General features: G+C 56.9%; 5 protein-coding genes across 8 annotated transcripts in view; 3 read left to right on the forward strand and 2 right to left on the reverse strand.

The window, feature by feature from the left end:
* The first annotated feature begins 74 nt into the window (after nt 1–74).
* On the forward strand, nt 75–4,365 carry LOC100545656 (fibrinogen-like protein 1-like protein). The gene is made up of 4 exons (XM_085241179.1): nt 75–78; nt 1,088–1,351; nt 2,099–2,161; nt 3,326–4,365. Exons 1-4 carry the CDS (start codon nt 75–77, stop codon nt 3,952–3,954), a joined length of 960 nt encoding a protein of 319 aa, XP_085097305.1. The 3' UTR covers nt 3,955–4,365.
* A 2,238-nt stretch (nt 4,366–6,603) lies between these two features.
* On the forward strand, nt 6,604–8,063 carry VPS37D (VPS37D subunit of ESCRT-I). Its single transcript, XM_085240695.1, has 4 exons — nt 6,604–6,836; nt 6,960–7,131; nt 7,259–7,341; nt 7,491–8,063. The coding sequence occupies exons 1-4, from the start codon at nt 6,714–6,716 to the stop codon at nt 7,869–7,871; spliced, it is 759 nt and encodes a 252-aa protein (XP_085096821.1). The 5' UTR covers nt 6,604–6,713; the 3' UTR covers nt 7,872–8,063.
* A 3,285-nt stretch (nt 8,064–11,348) lies between these two features.
* Nucleotides 11,349–13,798, reverse strand: DNAJC30 (DnaJ heat shock protein family (Hsp40) member C30). 2 transcript variants are annotated; one of them, XM_085240855.1, is made up of 2 exons: nt 12,982–13,798; nt 11,349–12,402 (listed from the first exon to the last, which is right to left on the reverse strand). In XM_085240855.1, the coding sequence occupies exon 1, from the start codon at nt 13,796–13,798 to the stop codon at nt 13,184–13,186; it is 615 nt and encodes a 204-aa protein (XP_085096981.1). In that variant the 3' UTR covers nt 11,349–12,402; nt 12,982–13,183. The 2 variants fall into 2 exon arrangements, with proteins under 2 accessions (XP_085096981.1, XP_085096980.1); XM_085240854.1 differs by having other exon boundaries at nt 12,949–13,798.
* A 37-nt stretch (nt 13,799–13,835) lies between these two features.
* Nucleotides 13,836–18,636, forward strand: BUD23 (BUD23 rRNA methyltransferase and ribosome maturation factor). 2 transcript variants are annotated; one of them, XM_085240850.1, is made up of 12 exons: nt 13,836–13,955; nt 14,047–14,084; nt 14,171–14,266; nt 14,353–14,435; nt 14,511–14,607; nt 15,321–15,417; nt 15,739–15,789; nt 16,380–16,465; nt 16,677–16,722; nt 16,962–17,023; nt 17,994–18,083; nt 18,235–18,636. In XM_085240850.1, exons 1-12 carry the CDS (start codon nt 13,908–13,910, stop codon nt 18,287–18,289), a joined length of 849 nt encoding a protein of 282 aa, XP_085096976.1. In that variant the 5' UTR covers nt 13,836–13,907; the 3' UTR covers nt 18,290–18,636. The 2 variants fall into 2 exon arrangements, with proteins under 2 accessions (XP_085096976.1, XP_085096977.1); XM_085240851.1 differs by lacking the exon at nt 15,739–15,789.
* Nucleotides 18,637–18,948: 312 nt separating this feature from the next.
* Nucleotides 18,949–25,807, reverse strand: part of STX1A (syntaxin 1A) — a 46,151-nt gene continuing 39,292 nt past the window's right edge. Inside the window, exons 7-10 of one of the 2 annotated variants that reach the window (XM_085240847.1) lie at nt 24,831–24,904; nt 24,453–24,590; nt 22,518–22,628; nt 18,949–22,179 (exon numbers count right to left, since the gene is read on the reverse strand). In XM_085240847.1, coding sequence (XP_085096973.1) covers nt 22,102–22,179; nt 22,518–22,628; nt 24,453–24,590; nt 24,831–24,904 — 401 coding nt within the window. In that variant the 3' untranslated portion in view covers nt 18,949–22,101. Of the gene's footprint in view, nt 22,180–22,517; nt 22,723–24,452; nt 24,591–24,830; nt 24,905–25,807 lie in introns of both variants that reach the window. The other variant, XR_014887570.1, reaches the window with a different exon arrangement.

The following is a 25,807-nucleotide window of genomic DNA, read 5'->3' on the forward strand; positions in this document are numbered from 1 at the left end:
CTTTCGGGCTGCACACCCCTCCCACAGGCCAAATCCGCCCAGCTTCTGCCCTGCAGGGTCCCCTCGGAGACAGTATGGGTGAGTGCGGGCTGGGTGGGGGGGGTCATCGGGTCATAGGTCTGTGCAGGGCTCCCTGCTCCCCCAGCTGTCCCAGCACAATACCTGCTGTGCCCCTGCTGCCCTGGGTGGGAGCTGGAGCAGAAGCTGCATGCTTTGCTCGGTGCACGCTGTGTGCAGGCGGCCCACTGTACAAGCCAAAGTTGGCTGAATATTCCTCATAATGGTCTGTTCTGCAGAGAAAATATGAAATACCTTAGCGCAGGACATGGATTTTTGTTTTTTTAGATATTCTTGTGTAAGGAGCACTAGAAGAGGAATTATGATGTGGAGCTTAGCTGTTTGAATGCACACAGTTGTCACAGCACAACCAGCAGTGGCTATTTCCTCTCCTGCATCTCCATCCTGCTGGAATTCCATGGCCCTTCATGGGATAAGGGCCAGCAGCAGGAGGAGTGTTGCTTCTCCAGTGGCCCTAAGGCAAGATGTCTTTAAACAAGTCCCTAAACACAAATCACCGAACCGCTATGCAGCAGTTGAGAAGTGAATTGTTTGGAGGGTGGTTTAGAAGAGCTCTGCTGCAGAACACAGCATTGTGGCTGGGACAGCTCCGGCATTCACAGGAAGGGATGCTCACCTCCAGGATGAAGCACCCCATTCCAGGCAGCTCTGCCTTGAACATCTTCCTTCTCACCACCTCAAGGAACTCTGCTGAACTCAGCAGCCCAGGGCAGAACAGGGGAGCTGTGGCTAAAGGAAGGAGTCACATTTGTCATCTGCCAGGGGTGATAGGAGCTGGAAGGAAAGAGGATCCCCTCTCCCTGCTCACCCCCCAGCCCCAGGACTTGGTTTTCACAGGGATTTCTGATGACTTTTGGGTTTGAATGAAGTTTTCACGCTTTTTCTGTCTCAAAAAGAAAAATCACTGGTACCAGCTGCTCCTGCTGATGACTCCACGAGTATTTGGTGTTTGTCAATGAATATCTGGTAGCTTCTCTAGATGGATGAAACAGGACTTTCAGCTCCAGAGGAAGCTTCACAAAGAAAGAACTTTATTTTCCTATTTTACTCTGCAAGAGTCAAATACGATTAACTGAAGAGTTATGTGCTTTTTCTTCTTTGCCTCCTCACCCCCAATTTCTTCTCATTTCAGCTACCCAGTGCCTTTGTCTCCTGATTCTCACCTCTCTGCTGGCCCTGGCAGCACCTCTTGTCTTCAACATAAAAAACTTGCATCTCTTAAATGGAACGATGGATGAGATTATGAATATTCACCCTGAGCCCGTCCAGCCTGGTAAGTGTTCCTATGTGATAGGGTGAGGCAAACAAGGCCACGTTTGGTCTGATGCTATACACCTCTGTGCCCCAACCCAGCTCAACTCCAGCCCTGTGTCATGGAGGATAGACCCAACATTGCTCTGTGTGTGGACAGTGCCAACACAACTTGTGCTGTCTTATCCCAGAGTCCTCTGACCGCAGCCCGCCTCATCCTCTGCATGGCATCAAGTTCTTCAGCCCCTCTGTGAGCCCACTGGTCTGAACCCCAGAGCCCCTGGGATCACAGATGGGACAGATTCATCTGTGGATGTACACAAGATGTCCTTGTGAGAGAACTGCATTCATTTACTCTGAACCATCCTTTCTTCCAGCAGTACTTCAAATTGCCCTCTGAGCCCCCTTGTCTCTTCCAGACACCAGAGCCTGTTTTCCTGTGGCCACTCTAACATTTCTTTCCCCTCATTCATCTTCTACCTCTGTCCCTTCCTGATTCCCACTGTAATTTAGCAACTGCCTTCCCAGTATTGCTATCACCTTTTGGGGTCCCTTCATGGGCACGGTGCTCAAACCCTTCTCACCAAGGAAACAACTGCCCCACGGGAATTCCCCCGTGCTGCCAGTGGCCCTGGTACCTGCAGGGAACATCCCTCTGGAGTGAGGAGTAGCCACAAGAACAGAATCACAATCTGGAGAGGGTCATGGTCTCCTAGCAGGTGTCTGATCTCAACACTCACTCCTGTCTCCTCTGCTCTTGTCTATTCAGATGAGGGGGACCACCACGTTCGACAGGTCAGAGATGTTGCCCCGCACCCACCAGTGGCCCATGGTAAGTCTGTGCAAGAAGTAACTCTGTTCACAAGATTTCACCTTCACTAAGAGCCTAGAGGCTCGTAGAGAGCTCTTGGCCTTTTGTATACTCTTGTTCCTCCCAGGAACGACAGAGGTACCACAGCTCATCATCTTGGGTAGGCCGTAGCACCAGCCGTGTTCTGCACTTAATATGTGCTGAGAGAATTTTCTCCTTGAAGACCCAAACTGGAAATTGATGATTCATTATCTTCCTTCGGGTTGTGGTGGCTGATTATTACCTGATTTTGGCTGTGCAGTTGATGACAAGGCAGGTTAAGACAGAGAGTAATTGCGTAACTGAGCTGGCTGAGTCAGCACCAGCCGTATGGCCACAAGGCATGGCTTCTTTGGGTGCAAACAATGGGTAGCACAGCTGTGGGAGCAGAGCCAGTCCTCACCCAGAAGTGCGTGTCTATTCAGTGCATAAGGAGTTTCCATTCTGGAGAACGGAATGTCTGCAGTCAAATGAAACAAGCCAGGAAACCCCTAAATTGCCACTTGGGTAAGCACAGTGGGTTTGTAGAATCATAGAATTGCTCAGTTTGGAAAAGATCTTAAAGATCATGAAGTTCAACCACAATCTAACCATGCTACCCTAACAACCCTCTGCTAAATCATGTCCTTAGCACGACATCCAAAAGATTTTTAAACACATTCAGGGATGGTGACTCAACCTCCTCCCTGGGGAGCCTATTCCAGTGTTTAACAACCCTTTCTGTAAAGAAGTTTTTCCTGATATCCATTATGAGCAATATGGATCTCTTGACCACACCCTCTCCAGGGTTTCTAAGATGACTGGATCTCTAAACCTTCCATACAAGTGGCTTCAGAGTCCAGACTGGCATTTCCCTGTGTGGTGACACATCACCAACAGGCAACATGGGATTCACTGCAGTGACTCCAACCCGGACAAGGTTGCATTGCATCCTGATGGAAGGCAGTGGGACCTATGTGTCCATGTAAGATTGATTTCTGTCTTGAAGACACATGAAATCCAACTCTTCATTTGATCATTTCAATACTTTAATTTACTCCTGTGGTCACACGGCAGAAATACATCCCAGGAATGTGTAAAAGTAATCCCACGTGCTCAGTGTCTCCTTGTGTCAGGTAAGATGTAACAACCACATTTCTGCTCCAGGTTGGCCTAAGGACTGCAGTGAGATCCCTCCTGGCAGCCACAGCGGTATCTACATCATACAGCCAAAGGGCCTCCACCAGCTCGTGGTGTACTGCGAGATGAACGCCACAGGCGGGGGCTGGACGGTCATCCAGAGGAACCAGAAGGACACAACTGTCACCTGGGCCGAGTCCTGGAGCACCTACAAGTACGGCTTTGGGAACGTGCGCGGCGACTACTGGCTGGGCACCGAGTACATCCACCAGATCGCCAAGCAGAAGGTCTACCAGGTCAGGTTCGTCATCTCAGACAACACAAACAACATCAAGTTTGCAGACTACAACCTCTTCAGCGTGGAGGATGAGGCCCACGGGTACCGGCTGCGGCTGGGCTCCTACGCAGGGACAGCAGGGGATGCCATGACTTCAGACAATCCCAGCACTATGCATGACAACATGAAGTTCTCCACCAAAGATCGGGATCAGGACAACTACAGTAAGAACTGTGCCTATAGCTATGAGGGCGGGTGGTGGTTTTCGTCCTGTTATTCCGTGCGGCTGAATTTCAAGGGCGGCATGACGTGGGGCAGCCTGTGCAAAGGGGACTGCAAATCCTCGCTCATCCTCATCAAGCCAGCTCCGTACTGTTAGCACCTCTTCTCCCTCCTGTCTGCATCTGATGCTCTGCAAGGCTGGGGCCTTTCTGGGGCAGAGAGGGAGCCTAAGGGTGCTGGGGGTCAGTGAAATACCATCTGCTCTTCCTCTCTCTTCCCCTTCTTTGCCCATTTCTCCCTGTGCTTGCCAGTGATTAATTTTTGTTTTCTTCATAATCAAGAAAAGAAAGGGAAAAAAAAAATATTTGCAAAATGTGTGAATTCTGTGTGTACCTTCCATGGGGGAGGAAAACACAGAGCCCTGGAGTAACATTTCACCACTGAAACATTGAAACATCACCACCATTGTTAGTTGTCTCCAGAACTCACAGCAAGCAGGAGGGCCATGTGCCACAAATGTCTGTGTATCCGCACCTCTCCGTGGTGTCTGTTAGAGTAGCCAAATAAACGTGCTTCCTTCAGCTCACTGTACATCACTGGACATCTGTTCTGTACATCCTGCTGCAGCCAGCGAGATCCCACAGTGGGTGCTTGGTTGGAGCAATGGGGCTCAGTGAAGGGAAGGTCCCACGTGATTCTCATGGGGATGGATGCTAGCTAATTAAATCAGTTACGCTGAGAGAACAGACCTGTAACTCTGTGCTGGGGGGGTCAGAAGGGATAAGGCACGTGGGAGGATGATCCCACACCACTGCCGTGCTCACAGTCCTGCACTCCATGCTGTGGTGGTGTCCCCATGCCGTGGATCTGCTCCTGCCCAGGGTCTGTGCCTGTTGGGAGGTGTGTTGGCTGGGAATCCTGCTGGGATTCCACACAGACGTGACTTCGAGGAGAGGGTCCCTACAGGGACTGCAACATCCCAGGGCCCTCTGGGGAGATGGGAGCATCTCCAGTATTGGAGGCGCCCAAGGTTAAATGAGAGAGCAGAACTGGCTTGGGGTCAATTCTGCTACACAAAGGTTGGACTAGAGAACACAAATCTCCCAACAGTCAGTCATCCCCTAACCCAGAAGGGAACATCCATCCCAGGGAAAGACCATGTTTGCCTTTGCAATGGGCACAGCATGGGGAGGAAGCGCCCAGGGTGAGGGTGGCAGAGGCTGGAAGAGGTGGCAGCAACGGGAGGGTGGGTGGCAGGAAGGTGGTCCCCCCATGCACACATGCTCCTGCTGTCCTCAGAGTGGCTTTGGCTTCCAAAGCCAGAAGATTCCATGCCATGGATTGGCACTGGGCAGACTATGAAATAATGGTGCTGCTCCCCCCGTGCCTCTGCAGTTTCTAAATGGCACACAAAATGGAGCTATGATTGCACTGCCAGACCAAGAGGTCCTTATCCCAGTGCTGCTGCTTTCTGCTCAACCTCCCCAGGAGCAGAGCAGCAACATGGGCCAGGACGATCAGGAGACCAAATGGTCTGCTGTGCTGCTCAGGGGAGGGAAGGGTGGAAGGTCTGGAGAAAGTGGTTTTAGTTTGCTGTTAGTTCTCACTGCTCTGGTCCATTAGCAACAGGCAATAAATCACACTAATCTCCCGGTGCCAGGCCTGTATTGGATCTGACAGTAATTGGTGAGTGATCTCCCCCTCCTTATCTCAACACATTTGCCCTTTTCCATCCTATTTTCTCCCCTTGCCCTTCTGCAGAGAGGAGTGAGAGAGCCACATGGTGGTAAGAGAGAGTCTGAGGAAAGGAAGACTTCCACTTGACCATTATTGTGCGGTGATAGGTCAGGGGGCAACAGGCACAAACCCAGGCAGTTCACACCAACACAGGGAAGAACTTCTTCGCTGTGAGGGTGCTAGAGCCCTGGAACAGCTGCTGAGAGAGGTGGGGCAGCCTTCTTCTCTGGAGACATTCACAACCCATCTGGATGCCTTCCTGGGCGACCTGCTGCACAGAACTGCTGGGGGGAATTGGACTGGGGGAGCTCCAGAGGTCCCTCCCCATCCCTGTAGCTCTGCGACTCCGTGCAGCTGCCCATCAGGGTGAAAACAGGTGGTCAGTTAAGAACTAACCTTTGTACAAGTCTCTGCAGGTGTCTTTAGATACAGCAAAGTTGTACTTTTGTCTAGGTCAGGATGACCGTCCTAGAAATTGCTGGAGTCATTTATCAGAGGAACTCCTAAATTCACAGTGAAATACTGGACCCCACAGCCCCTTGCACAGTTCTCTCCTTCAGCACCAGCCAGGCAGGAGGACCTTGAGGGTGCAGCACTCAGTGCCTGTTCCCTACCGAAGTGGTGGTGGCACTTCGGGGTGTAGGGATACTCCCTACAGCTTCAGCAGGGGAGCAGAGGGTCGAGCCCTGAGCATGTTGGGGACAGCAGTGGGCAGTAAAGCATTCAAGAGTGGCCTCAGTGCTAGAATGTGCACAGAATGCGCAAGTGCATGCAGGCCAACACACTGCGAAGCAGGATGTGCACAGCATAGTGCTGCATGGGCACACGCAGTGTGGTGTAGGATGCTGCTCACTCCTCGGTTTGCGGTGCAAAATCCACACCATTTGATGCAGTGCTGCATATATACATGGAGTTGCAGCTTGCACACAGTGGGAGCAGTGCGGGATGCACGGAGCAGGTGCAGACGCACACAGCAGGTGCAATGCAGGATGCAATGCAGGCTCGATGCAGGATGCACACAGAGGGTGCGGTGCAGAACGAGCACAGCCGGGGACGGCCCCGCGCACGCCGGCGGCCCCTTTAAGGCTGCGGGGCGGGGCGGCGCGGCGGGGCCGGGCGCGGGGTTGCGGCTCCCGGTGCTGGCGGCGGCGGCGGGGGGGCTCCGGCCGTGCCCGGCCCATGGCCCGGCCCCCGGCGCCTCCCGGGGCCCCGCGCTGCTTCGGGTCGCTGAGCACGGGGCAGCTGCGGGCGCTGCTGCAGGACGAGCCCCGGCTGCAGCGCGCCGTCCGCCTCAGCAGGAAGGTAGGGCCGGGCCGGGATGCGGTGCGATGCGGTGCGATGCGGTGCGATGCGGTGCGATGCGGTGCGATGCGGTGCGATGCGGTGCGATGCGCGCTCCGCGCCGCTCACCGCCCGGCGCCGCAGTTCCAGGCGCTGCAGCGGGAGCGGGAGGAGCGGCTGGCGGCCAACAGCGCGCTGGCCCGGGACAACCTGGCGCTGCGGCCGCGGCTGGAGGACGGGAAGGCGGCCCTGGCCATCAAATACCAGGAGCTGCGCGAGGTGCGCGAGGCGTGCCGGGCCAAGCTGCGGCGCCTGGGTGAGTGCGGAGCGACGGGAGGGTGCGGGGCTCCCCGGTGGGGGGAGCGCCCGTCGTGCCGGTAGGGGGGACCCCGGAAGGGGAGAGGAGGGGAGGTTGCCGGCAGCACCGCTCTGTCCCCGCACAGAGGCGTACCTGGAGGAGTGCGGCCCGCAGCGCGCCCTGGATCGGCTCCGAGCCGCGCTGGACGCATCCGAAGCGGAGGCGGAGGTGAGCGGGTGTGAAGCGGAGGCGGGTGAGAGCCCCGCGTCGTGCCCTGCCGTGTGCGGGGCACCGAGGGTCGGCGCGGGCTCGGGTATTTGGGGGGACATCGCCCGTACAGCGCTCCGCCCGACGCTCCCGCACCGCCCGTCCCGCAGGCGCAGATGCAGCGGTTCCTGGCGCACGAGGTGCCCCTCGATGCCTTCCTGGAGTCCTTCTGCCGGAGCCGCGCGCGCTCCCACGTCTCTCGGACGCAGCTGGAGAAGCTGCAGGAGCTGCTGCAGATGGGCCAGGACCCTGCGGGGGAGACCCCGGGTCTCAACCCGGCGCCGGACCGCGGCGCAGCCTCCCCCAAAGCCCTGGAGCTGCGCTGCGGCTTCGTGCCCGCCGTCCTCGTCCCCGCGGCGGCCATTGTACCCTTCGCCGTGCCGCCCAAGCACCGTCTCCCGGCCCTGGGACAGCCGCCGGTCGCCCCGCACGCGACCCCGCTCAGCCCCCGGCCCTTCCGCCACCGGGAGCCGGAGCCGCTGCAGCCGTAGAGGTGCGGGGCCAGGGAACGGCGGGCGCGGAACTCCGGGAGGTACTGCGTGCGGGGAAGAAGCGGCTGCATCCGCTGCGGGAGGGGGGGAGAGGATGCGTCGGTGGGCCCGGGAGGTTGGAGGTAGTGGGGAAGGAGGTCCGGCAGCACGGCCCGCTGTGCACTCCCCAAATAAAGGCTTTGTTCCACACCGCGTGGGCTTGGCTGTGAGCAGAAGGACGGGGCAGGGAGAGGCGGTCCCCTGGCTTGGGGAGACCCCTGCGCTGGGCTGCGCCAGGGGATGGTGATGGCTGCTCCAGGGTGGAGACAGAGCCCGTGGGCCCGAGGAGAGCAGTTCCCCCCTGGCCAGGCACTAAGTGCAGCCCCCCAGCTCAGCCCCACACGTGGCAACGGTTTGGGGCAGTGTGGAGGCCTCGTGCCAAGCAGCTCCCCTTTGCCCCCACACCCATGGGCACAGTGGGAGGTAAGCACAGCCTGGGTGCACCCTGCAATGCTCTCAGTGCCCGTTGCCCTCCTGACCCTGGAAAAGGCCACAGAGCACTGAGGTGAGCTCTGCTGGGTGCACCCCATATTGTCCCACACTGCTCTGCAGTGGTCCTCAGTCTCATGGGATGGATAGGAAGATGCAGGCGGGAGGCAGTGGGGAAGCTCTGCATCTTTCAGCTGCTGCCCTGTGGCACTCCTCTCCACTCCCATGCTGCTGTTTCTGCCCTTTGGTTTGTTAAAACATGGCTTTAAGATGAAGATAAAGGGCCGGCGGCAGGGATGGTGCTGTGTAGGTCCTCTCCCTGGGGAAGCTTCATGTCACCCATCACAGGGCTGCACTGGGGGGCAGTGGTGTGGTGCCCCAGAGCCCTCAGGCTCAGGCAGAGTTGTGGGAGCAATGTGATGAGTGCTGCTGCACACACAGAGTGCCATGTGCTGAGCTATGAGGGCTCATTGTATGGGGTGCTGGGGGTGAGCACAAGGCTTCTCCTTGGGGATCTGGATACTCACATTTGGGAGAGAAAGGCCAACATAGCACATGCCTCAGGAGGAGCACCTGCACGGGCTGAGTGCTGGCAGTGGTGTGGAGATGTGCCAGTTCCCTGCAAGACGAGACCTGAAGCAGCACTGGGACTGGCACTGGAGCACGTGTGGCTGTCTCGGAGGAGTCACACTGTCCAGAACACAGCACAGCAGGACCAGGCATTCCCAGGCGGTGCCATGTGGGCTCAGCAGCGGCTCCAGGACTCTCTGATCCCAGGAGCATGAGCTTCTCTAGGCAAGCAACAGCCTCTCCCAAGCCCACAAAGGCAGCCAGCAGCACAAACACACAGCGAGGATCCTTTGCCACACTGCAGCAGCCCCAGCTGATTTCTGTCTGCGGGGTCCTGCAACCGCCCTGGGTCCCTACCTGGCTCATGAGTGTTGGGACTGCACAACCACACTGGGCAGAGCTGACTGCCCCAGCCTGGCGCATTTGGGCTTGGTGTGCAGGCAGTAGCTGCGGGCAGGCAGAGGAGAGCCCCAGTGCAGGCAGGTGCCTGGACACCCTGCACGCCACAAGGCTGCTCTGCAGGGGATAAAATCTGTGGGGTGGGGCTGCCAACAGCAGTGGTGACGTGGCACAGTATCCCCCCTGGGTCTCCCTGTGTGGCAGTGCAGAGCTAGCAGCAGGGCTGTTAATGGGGAACTCTATTAACAGAGGTGCACTGCAGGGCATGCTATGAATGGGAGAGGAGCAAGTGCTGCCAACCGTGCCCTGGGACCTTGCACCAGGACCCCCTGCATCAGGGCTGGGGGCAGTGCTCTGCCCAGGGACCCCAGGGCAAAGCAGGGCTGGAGCTGTCCCAGGGTCTCACAGTCCCCTTGCTGCTGCTCAGGACCCTGGTTGCCCAGCCTGCAGCTCCCCCTGGCCCTGCCCACAGGTCTGCCAGGCGCCAGATCCTTCCCGGCTTCTCCAGATGGCTGAAGAGGCCCTGAGGAGGCACGGAGGGGCCCTATGCCCCCACACCACTCCACCCACAGCTGGGGAGAGCAGCCCATGATTGGTCTGGGGGAGGGCAGCCAGCACAGCACCAAGTATGAGACCTTTTCAGGCAGCTCATGAGCTCCTGTGCCCCTTCTGGCTGCAGGGCAGCCATGGCTGCAGGTGTGGGGTCAGCGCCTGCAGCTCCCGAGTGGCTGCAGGAAGGCAGTGATCACAGCATTGCTGCTGCAGCACCAACCTGTGGGCTGTACCTGACTTCCAAGGGGCTGGCAGGCTCTGTGCAGACCTGTTTCAGTTTGCAGGGAGCTTTCATTTGATTCAGCATTGCAACATTTAAGCTTTGCTTTTGTCTTCTTTCCTCTTTTCCTCCATGAACTGCTGATCCCCGTGGGCTTTTACAACTTACACGGTCCCTGCTGTGACACTGCAGCTGTCACAGCTCAATCCTGCCAGATGTTCTCTGGCACATGTAGCCCCCAAAGAGTGTGCTCACCTGGCAAAAGGAAAGCCATGTGCTCCTGGCAGCTCTCCATCAGGGAAAACAACTGGGGAATGTGAAGAAATATTGAACATGATGACAGCATGGACACAAGGCGATGAGAGGCTAGAAACCTCGCGTGCTGGAAGGTGGCAGCTGATCTGTGAATCCTCTGCCCACTGGAGGATGACCTCCAACTCCTAGGCACCTGATTTCCTGATATCTGTCCTGCAGCAGCTGGCCACTCTGCCCAAGAAACAGAGGTGATAATCTGGAGAAACCAATGTCCAGCTTTTGGCTGGAATAGAGCTGTTTCACTGGAACAGGTTGCCCAAGAAGGCTGTGGATGCCCCATCCCTGCAGGCATTCAAGGCCAGGCTGGATGTGGCTCTGGGCAGCCTGGGCTGCTGGTTGGTGACCCTGCACATAGCAAGGGGCTGGAACTGGGTGATCATTGTGGTCCTTTTCAACCCAGGCCATTCTATGATACTTTTCTTCCTATTAGCAGGTATAGTACTGGTAACACCCCAGACACAGGGATGGTTTTTTTGGGGTGTTACAGTGTCTGGTTGTAATGGCAGCGCATACTTTATACAAAGTGGCAAAAATAGCACCATAGCAGCTAATGGGAAGAACATCACCCCATACTCTGCATGCCACACTTCCCCTCCTCCAACCAAACCCAGCCGCAAAGCTGAGCATTTGCTCACCTCTTCCAAAGCAGTGATTCCAGCAGATATGTCACAGCTCAGCCCAAGTACATCAGAAGTGGCACTGAGTGGGTTTGTAGCAGTAGGAGTGAAGTCTGCCCACAGAAGCCACCCCACCCACTCCCAGTGACTGCAAGCTACATGTCCAGCCTCTCCTACAGGTCTCAGGGTAAAAAAGGCACCTCCTCACAAGCATCATTTTCAGGCTACTGTGGTCACTGAGTGAACACCATCCCACCTCCCACCTTCCATTTTCCAGCAAGTACAAAGAATATTTACTGCTCAAGCCTGTCAAAAGAAAGACACGTCAGTTCATCATTAGTTTGTGGTTGGATAATTTTAATGTTCAGGATGTGTCACGGAGACCTGAAGAGGAACAGGAAGAACCAGCAATATGAATTGCCCTCACCACCATGATAAGGCACATTGATGAGCCCAGCTTTAGTGCCTTGATTTCAGACACAAGCACCAGGCACAGATCAGGAGAGCCAGACATCTCACAGGAGTGCTTCCCTGTCCCAGTGCCAGGGATCAGAGCAGTGCCAGGAGCACAGCGCTCAGCTCCTCCTGCTCCATGCTGCACTACACCCGACCCACTCCCTGCCTAGAAGCCCAAGCACCATATACAAAGAGACCAACCCAAAGACAATGTGTTTGGCAGGACAGCCTTAAAAACTGGCAAATCACAATACCAGGAACTAAAGAGATGCTCCTTGTAGTATCCACTGCTTGCCATGGCTGTGCAGAGCTCTTCCAGCCTGTGAGAGAATGCTGCTGGCCAAGCTCTTTCTGGGAAGCCGCCTCTGGGGGCAATAAGAGATATGGCTTCCAGCACAGAAATACATGGGTGTGCTGGCACAGAGCCACAGCTCTAGATGCTTCCACTCTATAACCAGTGCCCTCTAATGCCAGGCTCCTCCTGCTCTTCACATGCCAACATTTCAGGACTATAATCCCAACAACAACAGAGGATCCTGGAAAGTTCTCTTTTCCTGCACTGAATTTGCCCAAACACACAGCAACCTCTGCAGTTAAAAGTGGTACTATTCTTTCCAGAAGAGGCAGGAGACTCTCGTGTAGCAGCACATACCACCTACCAGTACACATTGCACTCTGCCCTGCCGCTGCCTCAGGCTCAGCTCAGTATCACAGAACTCCATAGCTGAAAAGCACGAGGAGTTTTGCTTTTGTTTGTACTGGGAGAAATCACAACCGTGTGTCACAGCAGTGAGGGAAGGGCATGGCTTTGGCACAGTCCAGCCCAGAAAACACAGCACAAAGTACTGCAGACGTCGTCCTTGGCACTCCAGGTGTTGCAACACAGTGTTCCAGCAAGCTTCACTCTCTGCCAGCAGTACCACGTAGGTAAAACCTTCACCCAAGGAAAGAGAGGCACTCTCAGAGACAATCTTCAGTTCCTGAATCACTTCAGTACTTAATTAGGCAAATACTCCTATGTGCAAAAGGTGCTCACAGACATGTCACACACAAATAATGCCACTGACAAAAGCGTACTGCTCCCAGCCACAATGGCTGTATGAGACAGTCTTGTGCAAAGCTCCTAGCAAGCCCCTGCCAGGTGGGCTGCTCTGCACTGTGAGGTGTTTGGACAGCACCTCCGGGTGATGGCACACGCTGACCGGGACACAGGCAGCCAGAGGCCCATGTTCCATTCTTTCAGACTGCTGAAACCGAGAGCTCTGCGCTCAGCACAGTGAGGCAGGCCCCAAGCAGAGACAAACAGGGTCACGGTGCAGGCTGGAGACCAGCGCTCCATAAACGTACTAAGTGTGACGGCACAAAGGCAGCAAGCTTGAGATTAGTGGAACCCACAGAGAGAAATTACTTAACATCAGCAAGAGCATCTCCAGGAATGCATGCAGCACACAGACACCACTGGCAATTATTTAATCTCTACCGTGTCTCAGCAGAACAGAGATGTGGTTCCCACCGGGGTCACAGAGCAGTGCCAGTGGAGGAGATGTCAGAGGCCACAAAGGTCCGTGTCTCCGCCAGGCGCCTCGCGTGGGGTCCGCTAGCAAACGGGGTACATGGCGGCAGCGGCGTGGGGCCACACGGCTTCAGAAGTGATGCCGAGTCCCCGCACGGGTCCCGCACCGCCCGAGGGCTGCCGGCACCGCGCCGGCCCGCCGTTACTTGAGGCCGTAGAGCATCGCGAAGCCCAGCACGAAGACCAGCCCAACCGTAAGGTCCGTCAGGAACCGCAGGCGGCCCCGGGTCGCGGCCTCCTCCCGGCAGAGGCGCAGCCGCTCCCGCCGCGCCCGCAGGGCCCGCTCCCGTTCCAGCTGCTCGCCGTAGTGCGCGCGGTAGAAGGCGTCGAAGTCGAAGGGCGGCAGCGCGGGGCCGCGGCGGGCGGCGGTGGCGCGGGCGGGGGGCGGCGCGGCGGGAGCGCGGCTCGGGGGCCGGGGGGCGCCACGCACGTCGTCGCGGCCGAGGGCGCCGAGGTCGTACTTGCGGCGCAGCGCGGCGCTGCCCAGCACGCGATAGGCCTCGCTGACGGCGGCGAAGCGTTCGGCGGCGGCCGCGCTGCCCGCGTTGCGGTCGGGGTGGAAGCGGAAGGACTGCCGGTAGTACGCCGCCTTGATCTGCGCCGGTGTGGCGGTGGGCGGGACGTCCAGCACCTCGTACAGCGTGCGGCGCGGCGTCTCGCCGCTCCCCGAGCTCCCGCCGCAGCGCGGGGCCGCGCCCAGCCCCAGTCCCGGCCCCGGGAGCAGGAGGCGTCGCAGGCTCAGCGGCAACGAACCCATCGCTCAGCGCCCGCGCGCCGCCATCTTGTCCGCGGCGCAACGTCACTCGGGCGTGACTGATCCTGACGTCACTCGCGCGCGGCGCCGTGAGGTGACGTCATCGCGCAGCATGGCGAGCGGCGGGCGGCGGCCGGAGCACCGCGGGCCTCCCGAAGTGGTGCGGGCGGGCCGGGCCGGGCCGGGCCGGGCAAACCGAGCCACGACCGCGCTCACATCTCGCTCCCCCTCTCTCTATTCTGCTGTTGCAGTTCTACGATGAGACGGAGGCACGGAAGTACACTCAGAAGTACGGCGGGCGGTGGGACCGGGGGGTGGGCTGGGGGTCCGTGTGTGCCGCGGTGCCTCCGCCCACCCACCGCCTTCGCCCCGCAGCTCTCGCGTGGCCGAGATCCAGGCGCAGATGGCGGCGCGGGCCGTGGAGCTGCTGGCGCTGCCCGAGGGACGGCCGTGCCTCCTGCTGGACGTGGGGTGAGCGGCGTGCGGTGCGCGGCGGGCGGGGCGGGGCCGTCCCGGAAGGGCACCGTGAGCCGCCGTTGTCGCCTTCCCGTCTGCAGCTGCGGCTCCGGACTGAGCGGGGAGCACATCTCCGAGGAGGGGCACTGCTGGATCGGGGTGGACATCAGTCGCGCCATGCTGGGTGAGCGTCCCGCCGTACCCCTCTCTCTGCAGGGAGCGCCGCGGGCGTGCGCTTAGCGCTGCGCTCCCTGCACAGATGTGGCTGTGGAGAGGGAGGTCGAAGGAGATCTGCTCCTCGCGGATATGGGCGATGGCATTCCCTTCAGGCCTGGCACGTTTGATGGCTGCATCAGGTGAGTCTGAGCACCTGCACGAGCTCTCCTAATAGTCTGCATAACAGCTGCCTTCTGCAGTGTGCACGGTGTGCTTGTCTTGTGTGACGAGCACTGCTGGCATGAGCAGTGTGCAGCTCTGGGGGCTGACTGTTTGTGGCAGTGAATCAGGAGGATGATTGGACTAAATAAATTACAGGTGGTGTACTTTCAGGTGAGTTGAGATGTGCACCAAAGCATTTCAGTACTGTTGATCGAGGGACTGGCCTCACAGCTGAGCAGAGGTTTGATGGTTGGTTTGGGGGTGAATGCCTGGAGGAAATAAACGCTTTTGTTAGAGAATGCTTCTTAAAGGTACTGGGAAGAAGCAGGGGCTCTCTGTCACCAAGCTTCGTGCTCTCTTTGGGGTTGCTCTGGCAAAACCTGTGTGGCTACTTAGGGGCTTTGTTAGGGCCATGACAATCACTGTATTATCTGAACACATGGCGTAGAGGAGAGGTCTGGTGTTTCTGTTGCTTGAGTAACTGCTGTACCAGGTTGCTCACGGCATGACTTAGTGAGTCCCTGTAGTGGCTTTACCACAAAGCAAGGCAAGGTTATATGGAGAAAAATAAATAATTTTCTTTCAAGCCAAGCACGTTCTCAGTGCTAAAAAAAAACGCTCAGAGGGAGGTAGGAAGCTCTGCTGAAGAATTGATGGTTCAGTGTCCTGCAGGTCTTTATTTCTTTTGCAGTATTTCTGCAGTGCAGTGGCTTTGTAATGCTGACAAGAAATCACATAGTCCTCCAAAACGCCTTTATCGGTTCTTTTCAACTCTTTATACTGCCTTGGTAAGTGTTATGCTCTCTTGGTCAGCCCTCTGCCTATTTTGGTATCTCCACCGGTGCCTTGTAGCAAGACTTCAAGTAACTGAAATGTAGGATTAACTACAGCACCCATTCCTTGACTGCTTCCCTGTCTGCACAGTGCCTGTGTTTCTGCAGTTCCTGCTGCTAGCCCTGTGCCTTGCTGTGCTCTGGTGACTCCAGCTCTGCCATCTGAGCTGCTCTCCTGGGAAAGTTCTCCAGGAGGCTTCCTGGCGATTGTGGATTGGGCAGTAAGAGGGGAAGCCTGCTCTAAGTCATGGTTGTGACTGACCTTGTTTCCCGTAGGCCCGAGGATCCCGAGCTGTACTGCAGCTGTACCCTGAGAACTCAGAGCAGGTACAGCAGAAAAGCTACATGCATGTTTAAGGCTCAGGATGCATTATGTTCTCCTGCATTGGGTTTTTGTCTGTGTCCTTCCTCCCACCTGTAAAGCTCTGTAAGAACTAGAGGGGGAAAAAAAAAAAAGAAACAAACAAAAAAAAACAGTAAGGAGAATGCCCTACATCCTTTCCCCTGTTCACAGTTGGTCTTGGGCTGAGCCTTAAAATCCAAGAAATTGGCAGAATGATGTGATCTACAGCTGCTGTGCTGTGTGTTCCTTTGTGTGATGGGTTTGAAGACTGAGCTGTAGTCATCAATGCTGTAGTGTAATTTCCCAAGGCTGGAAAATCCCTTCCTCTATCTCTCTCTGAGAGTCTTGATCTTCCAGTTAACCCAAGGTAGGCAGAGGAGCAGGGAGAACTAAGGAAATGCTGCAGACTTTTGTCTGGATCCTACTGCAGAGCTGAGGGCTTGGGACAGGGTTTAATGGGAGCAGGGTTGACTTCTCTTTGGCACACACAGTCAGCTGTGTCTGACCACAGAGGGCTGGGCATCATTGGTGGTGACTGCTAAATAAATGTCTTTTGTTCGTGCTCCTTTTTCAGCTGGAGCTCATCACGGCCCAAGCCATGAGAGCTGGCTTTACTGGTGGAATGGTCGTAGATTACCCCAACAGTGCGAAAGCTAAAAAGTGAGTTCTGTGTCTTTGTGTATGGGCACGTGTGGTGAAGCATAGCTTCAGCAGCTGTTATTGTAAGCTATGCTCCTTTCTCCCAGGATACAGTCCTGGGCAGAGATGACAGGTTGGATCTGACTGTGTTATAAAAGCTGATGGCCTTGCTTCAGAACTGGGAATCGCGTGTTGACTCCTAGCTTTGCACTCCTTACTCTTGTTCTTTCAGGTTCTTCCTTTGTCTCTTTGTTGGGGCATCTGGCACGTTACCAAAGGTAAGGAACTCAGCCAAGCAGCAGAAATGGCTGCCGGCTGATGTGGAAGAGCTGTGGGTGGGGGGCAGCCCCACGTATGCAGATACAGCTTTATTCATGTTTCTTTGCCACAATTTCTGGGAGATCAACTTGCTCCTGCCACAGTCTTTTTCCTGGCAAAGCACTGCTCCCCATAATTAAATGGCAGTGACCATTGGCTCTGTCTTCTCCAGATGAAAGGTCTCTGTTTTGTTTTTCAGGGCCTCGGTGCTGAGTGTGCTGATGGAGAAGAGATACATCAGGCAAAATTCACCAATGAGAGGTATTGTTTGCTTAGTGAAGTTGTCCCCAAGCGTCAGGGAGTGTAAGCACTCAGTTTTGCTGGCTGAGGACTGTGGTGCTGCTGTGCATGAAGCAGCTGGAGGGAGGGGATGGGGGCACTGGGGTGGTTCTCTGCAACCCAGATGGGCACTGCTCTGTCATGCTGAAGGGCACGACAATGCCCTTCAGGAAATGAGCAGGACAAGCTGCTTTGACTAGAGAGCTTTGCAGTGCTGTCAGGGAGCTGTCCTTGATGCTCACTGTGAAATTGCAGCTGAGCAATTAGTTGGAGGTGCACTTCTGTCTGGCGCTCAGTGCTGTAGCATAGGCCGTTGATGGTGGGAGGGAGGTTGTTTACAGTGTTGGCTTATGCCAAGCATTGCTTTTTTTGGTGGGAAGGCTGTGTCTGGAGTCTTATATTCCATTCCTTCCTCAGTGATTTTTTTGTTGTGATTGATAGCAGTTGCTTGGGTGGTTTTTCCTTCTGGAAAGGTCTCCTCCCATGGTAGCGTTGCAAGGAGGAGCACCTCTTGCAGCCAGTGGGAAGAGACAGAGAACAAAAAACAGAGGAAAGTCGTCGTGGTTGCCAGGAGCTGGTGGCTGTCATGTTTTCCTGCCTCTTACACTGCGGTGCTCTGCTCACTCAGTCCAGACGGTATCTCATCTTGTAAGGCTGTAGCAAAGCTGACAACTTCTTAGGAAGTTGGGGCCTTTGCTACATTCAGAGGAGGGCAGACAAGGGTGCATGTCAGGTATCAGATACAGCAGAGGGGAGTGCTGGCCTGCTGCAGCTCTGAAGAGTAGGTGTCTCTTTGCTCAGAGCCAGGACTGGTGGCAGCCTCCCTCCTGCAGTAGTGCCTGGGCTTAGACTGTGTGGCCACACCTTGCTGTTTCTGAGTGGAAATCCTCCAGAGCACAGAAGTATGCCCCCACTCCAGTTCCTCCCTAGCTGCTGTTTGCTCTCTTTGTAGGATACGATTCAGAAATGCCAAGGGCAAGTCTGTGAAGAAAAGCCGGGACTGGATTCTTGAGAAGAAAGAACGCAGACGACGACAGGGCAAGTAAGTTCAGCTGGGTCCTGCTTCAGTTGAGGCTAACTGTGCTGGCTTGGCTTGCTGTCATCCACTTAGACTCCTGCCATGATCTACCTTCCCTTCCTGTCCCAGAGCGGCCTGTGGATCACACTGAATTGCTCTTCTCTTTTCTCCCCAGGGAAGTGCGGGCAGACACAAAATACACAGGTCGGAAGCGCCGCCCTCAGTTCTGAATTGCTGTGGACATTGCTGACGTGGAAGATTGTGTGTTGGCCTCATCAGTGAGCCTCTTGTGGATGGCCCCAGTGGGCTTCCTATGCCTGGGACTTGCAGGAGCCACGGTGACCTGTCTCAACAACTGTAGACTGGCTCAGGTGCAGCCAAACTGCTAACTACAAAGCTTCCAACTGTTCTCTTCGTGAAGGGAGAGCAGCACAGTGTTCTGGCCACTTGGAGTCTGCCATAACTTATGGCTTATCTTCCCAACAGGGCAGTGAGCCATCTGGAACTTCAGGCAAGCCCAGAGCATTATATGCAGACTTTTCTCTAAACAACTCTCGGTCAACAAGTTGAAAGAGTTGCTGGTCTCCTGTGTCATGTCTGCAGGGGAGTGCTGAGGTGGGAAACAGTAGCTGGTTCCCTGCCAGCTTCCCCTCTGTGTGCAAGGAGGTAGCCAGGCAGTATTAGAGGTGTGTGTTTCATGAGTGCAGATCTTCTGGGCAGGTGGGCACAACTGTTATTTGAGCTATCCTGTGGTGATTCCTCTTGCATGTTCTTCACATCAGCCCCCCATCTGTGTTACTGCTCTGAGGGTGTTGGAGTCTCCCCACCCCAGTCCTTGCTTCCTGTCACTTCCACCCTGCCCCTTTAACAGAGGTGCCAGTCAGAGCTCTACAGTTACAAATGTTTATTCTACATAAAAATTCCACAAAATGGGAAGCTGTTTTGCACCCAAAGCTTTTGGGAGAAGAAAGGCAGGCCAGCAGAGTGGGAAAGGGAGGAAAGGGTGAAGGAGATAAGAGGCAACAATACAGTGTCATCCAGCCCAGTGAGACAGAGCAAGCCAGGGTCAAGATCCACATAGAAAACAAGGACACTTAGCTCACAGTACAGCAACAGTACAACTCCACAGGAGGCTTGGAAAGCCTTCAAGTACGTTACTTACTAAAAAAAAATAATAAAACAAAACAACTGAAAAAAAACCAAAACAATCCTCAGTTCAAGTGCAAGCTGTGTGTGCCCCACACTGCTCGTAAAATACTGCATTGACATGCTCCCAGCGCTGGAAGGGCAGGTGGCACTTGGAACAGAGGTGGTGGAACCCAAAGGACAAGTGGGCTGAGGTTGGAGGTTAGAAAGAAAAAGTGAAATGTTTCCCCAAAGCACAACCACACTGTTGGTGATTTGGTCTGTACATGCAATGACAGGCAGGTAAAAAGGAACTGAACGGGGCTTCCCGTAGTGCAGGGGTAATTATTGCACCAAAACACCCTCCCCTCACAGTGAGGGCAGTGCGAGACAGCCTGCGGGGCAGCGATGGCAGTGTGCTCCTCTGCCTCCCTCATGTCAGAGCCTGCAGCCACTGCTGCCTGCACAGACCTAGTGAAGTGCCAGTGGCAGAATCACGGCTTTGCTGCTGAAAGTGGCAGCACTCACAAGGAACACTTGTTCCAGCACTATTCTGGGCCTTGTGCCTTTACTGGGGCAGGCTGCAGCCCTGATGTCATGTGAGCTTGTGCCACAGGAACCACTTGTTGGAAGAAAAGTATCCCCTTGTGCTAGCAGTGGGCATTGCTATGGGGAGAGCCTGAGATGAACTTTCTTGCCTGCCTGCCTAGGAGCAGTGCTACCAGCAGTAGTGTTATTGCTTCCCATGGGGGGCCTGGTGCTCTCCCTCCCTCAATACGGCATTGTGCAAACTGCAGGAGCAGGCACTTGCACAATGGGGGCACGTCAGCCCCAGCTCTGTCCCCCATAGCCAGACATGCCCACAAAGCAAGGGCTGTGCCCATGCCCAACTGCCACGTTGGAGGGGAGCTTCACACCCTGCTAGCAATCCCAGTGCCCCAGACCCTCGTGCCCATGCAGGCTGCAGCACTGGAGCTCACACCAGTCACCACAGGAATGTGAAAGAAGGGGGCTCCAATCTTGGATGGTCTGACAGCCACAGCTGCTGGGAGCTTGGGCTGGGTGGCACGAGGGGCCAAGCTGGACATGCTCCCCATCAGCAGCCAAACGCAAGCAGGGGCCACGTGGTAGAACAGGGAGCGCTGCATCCTAGCTGTGGCCAATGGTCTGTACCCTCCATCTGAGAGCACGCTGTGCAAGGCTGGTGCCAGCACTGCAGCACCAGACAGGATGGAGCTGGGTGGGAGCAGGGCTCAGCTCCAGCAAGGCCTACCCTCACCCTGCCTCGTAGCTCGAGCCCCTCAGCCCCTTGTGGAATGTGGAGGCTGGGTGCACTCGTCTGGACCTGGTTGGAGTGGGGAAAGAGCATTCTGCCTGCAGCTGTGTGTGCTGCCACAGTGCCCCTTTTCTGCTATCAGTGCCTGGGCTCACATCCAACCTCTGCCCCAGTGCATGACTGCAAGCTTGGCACCAGGCACCTGCCCTGCTCAGGCTCCTCCATGGTGCTTTGGCACTTTGTGAGCAAGCCACAGCACTGCAGTCCCCTGAGGAACTCAAGGGCAGAGCCCTGCAACCATCCTGAGGCAGGAGCACAGGGACGACAGTTCGGTGGCAATGCAGGCCTCTCTGCTGCAGCAGTCTCAGGTCACCTGCAGCAGGCAGCACACGGCTGCAACCCACTTGTTGGTGTGGGTGTCTCACTGGGTGAGGTGAGGTGAGGTGAGGTGAAGGGCAGGCAGTAGGGCACTGTCCCAGGAGAAAGTGGCAAGCAGATGCTAAGATGTGGCGGAGTTGGAAGGAGCAGTCAGGCATTGCCCTACTCAGGAGTTGGTGGCACAGAGGAGGAGGAAGAGGAGGAGAAGGAAGGCTGCTGCTCCTAGTTTGTGGGGGTGGATGCAACAAGGGCTGCTTCCTGGGACTGTGACAGGAGCAAGCCCTCCTGCCTCCAACCCTCAGCCCAAGGGCACTATGTGGAGGCACAGCGCTGGCCACAGCCTGGCTCCTAGCGAGCACCACCAGGGCTGTGGGTGTCAGAGCTATCCCCAAACACTGACAACCAGAGCCCAGGCCTGGGGGTGGTAAAAGCCGGGTCACTGTGCGCCAGAGCTGAGTAAAGAACAAGGAAGATGTGGAGCAGGGCAAGTAGCCAGTGAAACTCACTGCCCTTAAAGTCCCTGTGACCTTTTGCTCTGCCAGCCCGGTGCTGGGCTGCAGCACTGAGCCCATGCAGCTGTCCCCATCCCCAGGCTTCAGCAATGGACCCGAGCAGCAGCTCCTCACCCCATGCTGCTCCATTGGGCAGGGCAGGAACAGAACCACCCACCATGCAGCACCCACTGGCAGCAGCAGCACACCCAGCAGCAGCACCGGGCACCTGCAGCAGGGCAGCAGGGATGGAGGGCCTGGCAGAGCACAGCCCTGGGAAGCGCCCTGTAGGAAAAGCAGCCTAATGAAAGTGGTTTGCAAGCACAGATGCGGCTGACAGACATGAGAGCTTTGGCCAGAGGTGACGGGAAAAACTGGGGGGAGGCTGACTGGGCTCTGTGTTCCTGAGGAGCCTGTAACACCCTATGCTGGTCTCATCTCTGGGTGTCACCGACAGGCTCCTGGCCCGGCACAGTGCCCAACGGTACCTCTGTTCCCCCACTCCCGACAGCCTCCCAGGCCAAGCAGTGATGAGAGCTTGGGTTGCCCCAAAGGTCCCCCTCACACCCATCACCGTCCCCTGCACCCCATCTGCGCCCCGGGGCCGGCGCTCCCTCCACATAGATGCACCGCACCGCACACACAGCATCACAAACAACCATGCATTAGAAACTGAAATGCTGCTGGGGGGCTCCGGGGCTGCGTGGTTCGCTCCGGCCCCACAACACGCGCGGCTCCGTCCGTCACACACAAGCAGTCCTGTCAGGGGAGTCTAGCCGAAAATGCCGCCGAAGGTGGAGGCAATGACGATACCCAGGATCACACAGCAGATAATGATCATGATCTTCTTCTGCTCGGGTGTCCCGGCACCGAAAGAGAGAGAGGGGAGAGGGGGCCGTGAGTGCTGGGGGCTGGGGCCTGCCCTACTCCCCAGGCTCTGACCAGCAGCACAGGGCCTGACCCTCCTTCAGCTTGGGGAACAGGACAGTGCTTGGGGTCAGAGCTCTACCACCTTTCTCCAGCATCTCCTCGTCCTTTAGGCCCACAGCCAGCCCGGCCCTCGGATCCACTCTGTCCTTTTTCCTCCCCTCATGTGGCAGCCCTGCCCCACAGCCTCCCTCCCAGTGCTACCTGCCCGTGTCTGGGTGCTCAGCCCTGGCCTGCCAGCCTCCCCGTGCTGCCACTCACCCGTCTGGCTTTGCTCTGGTACTTCACCGCTTTTTTGGTGTCGGACACAGCTCGCTCCACGTAGTCCACAGAGTGTTCCACGTTGTACTCGATGCGGTCGATCATCTCACCCTGCAGAGCAGGGACAGAGCCCACCCGCTGTAAGCTCCTTTCTTCCCCGCTGCTCCCTGGCACCATGGAGCCATCACCCTGCCCATCTCCGGCCCTGTGAAGGAGAGAGAGACCGTCACCCACCTGCTGCAGGCACACGGGCAGCGGGCACCCCGGGCAGCCCTGGGGTGGGGGCTCAGACTGAAGAGTGCATTGACATTGTGCTGTACACCAGAGAAGCAGGAGGGATAGAGGACAAGAGCCACGTGCAGCACCATGTGGGATGCTCACAAAGCCACAAGCATGCAGGGATGACTGCTCAGATCTGCACAAGTGCCCTGCAGAACAGCAGAGTCTCCTGGAGCGAGGCTGGTGAGTTGGAGCACCGGGTCCTGCAGGATTCTGCCCTGGGATCTGGGGACATGCTCCCCAGCCGACCCACACCCTTCAGCCCCTGCAGGTGTCAATGATGCGCTTTCCAGGGACAAGGTGGGGCTTGAACCCCAACATCCTCCCCATGGCACAGAGCTGGGGGTCATGACCAGCAGATTTACAATGCTCTTTTCCCATCTTAATTGTTTCCTGCACCCACCAGTGCCATGTCTGGGGCAGAGCAGCAGCTGCCAACATGTGGTGCTCCTCTGCTCCCTGCCTCCCTTGTGCCACAGCTCAGAGCCCCCGACCCTGTGGGACAATGAAAGGCGTTGGCACAATCTGGTGGTCACAGCAAGGCAAGTGCTCTGCACAGCAGCCCACTGCACAGCTCCGTGCCTTTGCATCTCCCAGAGAAGGCAGGTGAGGGCTGGTAGTGCCCCTTCCCACACAGGTACTGCACAGCATCCTTGGGTCCTGCAGTCCCTGCAGACCTGCAGGGCTGCGGGGTGCCAGTATGGATACTGGCAGCACATAAGGTCAGAATGGTCATGGTGTCCTGTGTCACCCAAAGGGCACTCCTTGTCTGTACGTACCATGGGGGACTCACTGTCCATGGGCCTCATGGGGAACCAGGATGTAGTGGGGACAGGCAGGGTTTCCAGCAGTGGTTACAAGGCACAGGGATCCCAAAGTAATAGCAATGTGGGGACACAGGACCTGGCAGCTCTGAACAAGGTGAGGGTGGCTCTGCACAGACTGACACTCTGCTCACACTGGGGCCGGTTAGGGGGGACAGAAGATAAAAAGACTCTCCTCTTGGAAGCAGATGGCACTGGCCCTGTGACCTGCCCTGGGAACCTGGCCTGGCCTAGCTCAGCAGATCCAGCCCGATGCCCTGCAGAAATCAGGGGAGAGCTGTAGAGATGGAGAGGGTCGGGTGTGCCATGGGCAGGATGCACAGACACCTCCACCCTCACCCCATGTCCTTGGGCCTGCCCCAGTGCCACACGAGAGCCACAGACATGCAGAGTGCAGCCATGCAGAGCCGAGCATGCAGCACTGGCGAAGGCCAGGCGAGGCTTTACCTGCACCGATGTTTCCTCAGGCCGCGACAGCATGGCGGGCAAGAAGGGGGGTGAGCAGAGACACAGAAATGTGGGCCTGGGGCTCACCAGGCTCTGCAGTGGGGCCCAGTCCCACACAGGTCCCCCAGTGCCAGTGCCCAGCTCCAGGGACAAGGACTGGTCTGCAGTCAGATGTCGGACACCCGCTGCCCTCCTACGCCACCCCCCCACCTCCCGCCCCAAGCACAGAATCCCACTATCCCCGCAGCACCACCCAGCAGGGGGCTGCATGGGGAAAGTGTGCCCATGGGCTGCCCCACGCTGCCTACCCCTGTGCCCTCTGTGTCCCGGCTCTGTTCCCCTCCAGCCCTGGAGTGAGCTGGCCCTGAGCCATGGCCGTCCCTACCTGGCTCTCCACCAGCATGGCCATGTCCATGAACATGTCATGCAGCTCTCGGATGCTGTTCTCCAGTTTGATGATCTCACTGTGTCGCGTCTCGATCTCGTTCAGAGCCTGCTTGGTGATGTTGGAATCCATAATGATCTGCGGGGAGACAAGGCCAGCGTGCAGCTCAGCGCAGCCCCTCAATGCTGGGATGGGACACCAGGAGGCGCAAAGGGAGGGCTGGGAAGGAGTGCACCTACTGGGACGGACAGGAAGGCGCAGCCAGGCCCCAGCAGCACTCTGCCTGTGCCCACATCCCCATTGCAGGGCAGTGCTTGAGGCAGGGACAGGGACTGGTGCGGCTGCAGGCTGGCAGCAAGGCTGACCTGCGGTACTTACCCCAGAGGAGAAGATGGCCGGGTTGCCACTCTCCAGCATGTCCTCTAGCTCCTCGCTGGTGGTGGTCCTGCCAGCTGCAAGCAACACACAGGAGTCAGAGGGAGTTACTGCCCTGGCTACAGCCCCAGCTGCCCTAGACAGGGCTCTGTTGGCTCCAGCCATCCCCAAGGAGCAGAGTTGAGCTCCCTGAGCACAGAGGGCAGTGACGGGATGGAGAGAGCAACCCAAGAGAAGGACAGACTGCAGGGACGCCCTGGCCTGGCAAGCCCACGAGGACAGCCAGCTCCACCCGCACACCAGTGCTGTACCCCTGGCTGGAGCTCTCCAGGATCCCAAACCCTACACACTGAGGGGAGAACAGGAATGCATCCCAGCTCGTCTGAAACCAACAGAAAGATTGCAAGGAAGGGCTGAGGTCTGGCGTGGCACACCCCACCACACACTACCCACGGGCTCCCTTAGAAGGTATGAAAAGGGACAGCAACGTTCTCTGGTATGAGTCCAGGGCATCTCTGAACCTCTGAATAGGGCCAGTCCCAGCTGCAAACCCCTCCACTGCAGCACAACCAAGGAGATGGTGGCAATGTGGGACTGGACACAGCACTGCAGTGAGGGATGGGAGAAGGTTGCTGACCCAGGGGACTTCATGTGCACTGCTCTGCCAGTGCTGGGAACGCATGCCCAGTGAGCGGCGGGCTCTGGAGTAAAGGCTGTTCATTAGCAGTTCATGCTCTCAGCTCTGATTCCCCACTGAACAAATGGGTTTATGTCCACAGCCGGGCCAGGAACGTGTGGCCTCCTCCCCAGTGGCAACCCCCAAAGCAGGGGCTTCCCGTGGGCTTTCTTAGCCATATGCTAAATGTGGATGGATGAGAAGGGCAGCAGGAAGGGAAATGCTGCCCTGTAAACACCCTCTGTGATGTGGGGCTTTGGAGGTAGCACAAGGCAGCCATCCCTGGGATGAGCAGCATGCCGTG

This window comes from Meleagris gallopavo, chromosome 21 (assembly GCF_905368555.1).
Source record: "Meleagris gallopavo chromosome 21, MGAL_WU_HG_1.1, whole genome shotgun sequence".
NCBI lineage: Eukaryota > Metazoa > Chordata > Aves > Galliformes > Phasianidae > Meleagris > Meleagris gallopavo.

Excerpts from the sequence above, each read along its gene's own strand:
- DNAJC30 (XM_085240855.1), bottom strand. The coding sequence starts at position 13,798 with ATGGGTTCGTTGCCGCTGAGCCTGCGACGCCTCCTGCTCCCGGGGCCG.
- VPS37D (XM_085240695.1), top strand. The coding sequence starts at position 6,714 with ATGGCCCGGCCCCCGGCGCCTCCCGGGGCCCCGCGCTGCTTCGGGTCG. Across the intron at positions 6,837-6,959 it reads CCGTCCGCCTCAGCAGGAAG|TTCCAGGCGCTGCAGCGGGA; the intron begins GTAGGGCCGGGC and ends CCGGCGCCGCAG. Across the intron at positions 7,342-7,490 it reads CATCCGAAGCGGAGGCGGAG|GCGCAGATGCAGCGGTTCCT; the intron begins GTGAGCGGGTGT and ends CCCGTCCCGCAG.
- BUD23 (XM_085240850.1), top strand. The coding sequence starts at position 13,908 with ATGGCGAGCGGCGGGCGGCGGCCGGAGCACCGCGGGCCTCCCGAAGTG. Across the intron at positions 14,608-15,320 it reads ACGTTTGATGGCTGCATCAG|TATTTCTGCAGTGCAGTGGC; the intron begins GTGAGTCTGAGC and ends TTTCTTTTGCAG. Across the intron at positions 15,790-16,379 it reads ACCCTGAGAACTCAGAGCAG|CTGGAGCTCATCACGGCCCA; the intron begins GTACAGCAGAAA and ends CTCCTTTTTCAG.
- LOC100545656 (XM_085241179.1), top strand. Across the intron at positions 1,352-2,098 it reads CCCTGAGCCCGTCCAGCCTG|ATGAGGGGGACCACCACGTT; the intron begins GTAAGTGTTCCT and ends TTGTCTATTCAG. Across the intron at positions 2,162-3,325 it reads GCACCCACCAGTGGCCCATG|GTTGGCCTAAGGACTGCAGT; the intron begins GTAAGTCTGTGC and ends TTTCTGCTCCAG.